The sequence below is a fragment of the Aplysia californica genome, unplaced genomic scaffold, assembly GCF_000002075.1.
Source record: "Aplysia californica isolate F4 #8 unplaced genomic scaffold, AplCal3.0 scaffold01311, whole genome shotgun sequence".
In the NCBI taxonomy this organism is placed as follows: Eukaryota; Metazoa; Mollusca; class Gastropoda; order Aplysiida; family Aplysiidae; genus Aplysia; species Aplysia californica.
The window spans coordinates 103,940-108,163 of record NW_004798581.1 but is presented as its reverse complement, the minus strand read 5'-3'; the positions used below and the strand labels follow the sequence as shown (position 1 = coordinate 108,163).

General features: G+C 44.8%; 1 protein-coding gene across 1 annotated transcript in view; it reads right to left on the bottom strand.

The window, feature by feature from the left end:
* Positions 1-3,563, bottom strand: part of LOC101860223 (integrin-linked protein kinase homolog pat-4) — a 9,151-nt gene extending 5,588 nt beyond the window's left edge. The window contains exons 1-4 of the mRNA XM_005112533.3: positions 3,262-3,563; positions 1,673-1,845; positions 1,033-1,346; positions 292-426 (exon numbers count right to left, since the gene is read on the bottom strand). Of these exons, the coding sequence (XP_005112590.1) occupies positions 292-426; positions 1,033-1,346; positions 1,673-1,813 (590 nt within the window). The 5' untranslated portion in view covers positions 1,814-1,845; positions 3,262-3,563. The remainder of the gene's footprint in view (positions 1-291; positions 427-1,032; positions 1,347-1,672; positions 1,846-3,261) is intronic.
* Between the last annotated feature and the right edge of the window lie 661 nt (positions 3,564-4,224).

Genomic DNA, 4,224 nt, shown 5'->3' with positions numbered 1-4,224 from the left:
TCACAGGTCCGGTACCCTAACTACTAGACCACCGACAACCTCACGATCACAGGTCCGGTACCCTAACCACTAGACCACCGACAACCTCACGATCACAGGTCCGGTACCCTAACTACTAGACCACCGACAACCTCACGATCACAGGTCCGGTACCCTAACCACTAGACCACCGACAACCTCACGATCACAGGTCCGGTACCCTAACTACTAGACCACCGACAACCTCACGATTGCGAGCCCAGCAGTATAACCACTAATAATTTCAAACCCACATTCTCTAGCGCCACCTACTTGTTGCTGTTCTGGAAACTTCTCAGGATCTTCTGTCGTGTTCCCAGTTTCTGACCTTTGGCCTGGGGGTTGACCTTGAACCCGATCCTGACCAGAGCGTGAGCGAGCAACAAACGTTGTCTGGTGGTCGTGCATCTGTGGGGGAGTCAGGAGGACCGTCAGAGGAGCAGGACACACAGAGAGTGGAGGAGTCAGCACGATGCACTTTACACTATAGTATTACCCCAGCAGACCATAGAACACTCAGAAACATTCTCAGCTTCCCGGGAAGTACAAAAGAGATGGAATGAGAATGGTTTTATCGGGTGCTGAAGTCACCTACTGATTGACTCACTTGGAACCCCCCAGGGCTGTGCCACTGACTGAAGTGTCTTTAGGCCATTCCAAAATGGGGGGACATTTCTCGTCCATGCACAGTGAAATTGTAAATGGGCTGATTGGTCAATGTCACGCTCATAACGGTGCCTGATCTGCAACAGGGAACTGCTCCTTTTTCTTTCCTAATCCTTACTATTGTCATTTTTTCTTTACTTCTTTTGTATGTTTGTCACACTCTTGTGACCCACTATTTCCGGGGTGCTTTGATAGTCGAAGCAGACTTTGTGCTGTTGAAGCTAGAGAGATGAGCAGAGTAAGTCTGGTTCCCTGTAAGAACTTCTCTGTTGACATCCACCCCATGGCGCTCCTACGACCTTATGCAGTTGCGAGCGCCGTAAAACTTCTACAAACAATACAACTCACTTGGAGGGTTTCGAACACACGGACAAAAACTTGTCCAGAGCCGTCTGTCCGTATCTGTTCCGGAGGTTGATGGCGGCGCCAGACTGTAGGAGGAGAGAGATGAGCGAGACGTTTCCGTACAGACAGGCCACGTGCAGGGCCGTGTCGCCGTGCACACAGTCCCGGCAGTTGACGTCACTTCCGGCCCGGAGCAGGGCGGGAACGGCCCAGACGTTGTGTCGAGCGGCCAGATGTAGGAGGGGCTTCCCAGACACGTGATGTGTGCTCAGCTGGTGGGGCGGGACCGTGCTTAGGCAGAACTCTAGAGCCGCTCCCTGAGGGGGGAGGGTGGGGGGAGTGGAGTGGAGGGTGTTGGGGGTGGAGGGAGCGGGGGAGGGGGGTAAAACAACAACACAATGTATCAGGGCAGCTCCCTTGAAGGGGGAGGCGGAAGGAGGAAAGGGGGAAAGGTGGGGAGAGGGGAAAGGGAAGGGGGGGGGAATAACATCAAAATGGGTCAGGGCACTCCAAAACTCTAGTGTACTAGAAAACTGCATATTTACATTTTTTGGGGGTGCATTTGAAAACCTTTATCACTTCAGTAAAATCTTTTTCTTCTTCTTCTTCCCAAGCACAGACAACATGACCTAGTTTTTCTTACCCTCAGGTTTTTCACAGCTCCCAGTACAAGCGGCCAGCCTGTCTCCTCGTCCCTCTCATTGTCTCTCTCATTGTCTCTCTCATTGTCTCTCTCCTCGAATGCCGTCTCCTCTGCCTCGTTATCTCTCGTCAAATCCGACATCCGTGGCTGCTTCTGTTGCTGGTGGTATGTGCCTGTGAAATAGATAAATAAATAAATAAATAAATAAATAAATAAATAAATAAATAAATAAATAACGCTTTATTGATCCCCCGTGGGGACATTTTAGTGACATTAGCAACCATAGGCCTATATACATAAATACATACATACATACATAAATACATATATACATAAATACATACATGCATGCAGACATACATAAACACATACATATATAAACACATACATATATAAACACATACAAACGTAAACACGTACATGCATACATAATAATACTGGCAAAAAACCCACAAATTTACAAAGAACTTCAAAATACACAAAATTACACCGATGCAGAACAATTTCACTAACTGTGGTATCATTTGACCGTCAGATGTGTGAATGTATTGTGTGATGTATAATCTGTCACTCTACCCTACTGTGTCACAGGCGGGTTATCCCCCACAACAGAAGCACACCCAATCTCAGTACAGTTTTAGATTTTAATTCTAGTAGAGGTTTTACGGCGCCCCCAACTGCGTAAGGTCATATTTGCGCCAAGGGGTGGATGTCAGCAGAGAAGTCCTTACAGGGAATCAGACTTACTCAGCTCACCTCTCTAGCCTCAACAGCACCAAGTCTGCTTCGAATATCAAGGCACCCCGGAAATAGCAGTTCACAAGAGAGAGACAAACACACAAAAGAAGTAGAGGAAAAAATGACGATAGTAAGGATGAGGAAAGAAAAAGCAGCTGTTCCCCCTATGTTGTTCCGGCACAGTAAGAACAAGGCATCGATGAATCAGCCCGTTTACAATTCTACTGAGCATAAGAACATGTTAATATCTCCCCCCCCCCCCCATGGGAATGGCCTAAAGCAACTTCAGTCAGTTGCACTGCCCGGGGGGGGGGGGGGGGAGTCGGTACACTTTCTGTCACATTTTGTTGTAAGTCATAACAATAACAACAAAAAATAATGAAATACTATTTGTGTCGTGCATATGCCCGCTGAACGACAAGCTCTATGCACTTTACAATCTATTTGATAATAATGTTATCTCAGCAGACACTAGGACACTCAGAAGTATTCAATGATTAATAGAATGCATTTGAAGAGCAATGGGGAAAAACGACTGTTGTTTGCCACATATTGGAAATTGTGGGGGGGGTCTATTTTAAAAGTTTGTGTGTGAACTCATAACTTCATATTTGTTTGACTGGTGGTTTATTGTTAAGTGTAGTTGAATGGGAAATGAAACAACAATAATCAACCAACAGTTGACCAGAAGTACAGTTATGAGTCAACAAGTGTTCAAAATTGGCACGCTCACGATTTTCAGTTTGTGACTACAGTCGTCCCCCCCTCCTTGTAGTCTTCATTAGCGCATATACCCCACTCAACGGCAAGCTCTAAGCGCTTTATAACCTATTTAATAATAACATTATTACCTCAGCAGACCCAAGGACACTCAGAAGTATTCCTGGCTTCCAGAAAAGCGCACAGTGCAAGCGGCTGATAAAGCGCTCAGACACTACGGTACCAAACTGACAAGATCTTTGGCTGTCTATATAATATTATACCACCACACACAGATATAGACGCACAGGCATATTATTATATATATCCTGTTACCGAATTTTTCACAGCACAGAACCAAACGTGATACGGGATAGGCTGATATCCTTTTGTTATTGAAGCAGTTGTGGGACGGATTTACAAGACGTTGAAGCGGATAGAGGAGGGTTGGGTTCCCCCCCCCCCCCCCCTTGTACAGGCACATGTCGTGCCAAAGTCAGCCGTGTTTTAATGCGCCGGTTCCCGTCAGTTGGTATCGAGTATCTGTTAGGGTATTAGAAGGGTACCGAGTAATAGAATTGTTGGTGTGTATCAGCCCTCTTTGAGACAGCTTTTTATTTGTTTGTTTGCTTGTTTGTTGTATTTTATTTCATTATTATTTTTCTTCTGATGTCATAGCAATTAATGTCTTCTTTTAAATGGAAGGAAACAGTCGTGATATCTATTTCCCCCATCAAGTAAATTGTTTGTGTAGTTCATAGGCCCGTGAGAGCAGAATTAATTGATCGCTTTTAAGCACAAGTGGTTTTGAGAAAATCGAAGGTAAAATTTTTGCCCCTTGTTCAATTTCTTTAAAAGACAAGGAGAGTTTTCTCTATAACCAAACAAAATATACACACCAATGAAACCAAACTTCTCCTACAGGTAGGGCACTGCCAACTTTTGATGTAGGTCAAATTTTCTGGAAAACCTCGAAATCTGGGTTAGCCCGCTTGTCCTTTAAAGCGACAATCTGTGAAGTGTTTTTGGTGCCGTTAATGATGCATGGAATTTATCTTATAATTCAAACCTTTAGTATAACACAAATGAACCAAGTCGAATTATATATATATATA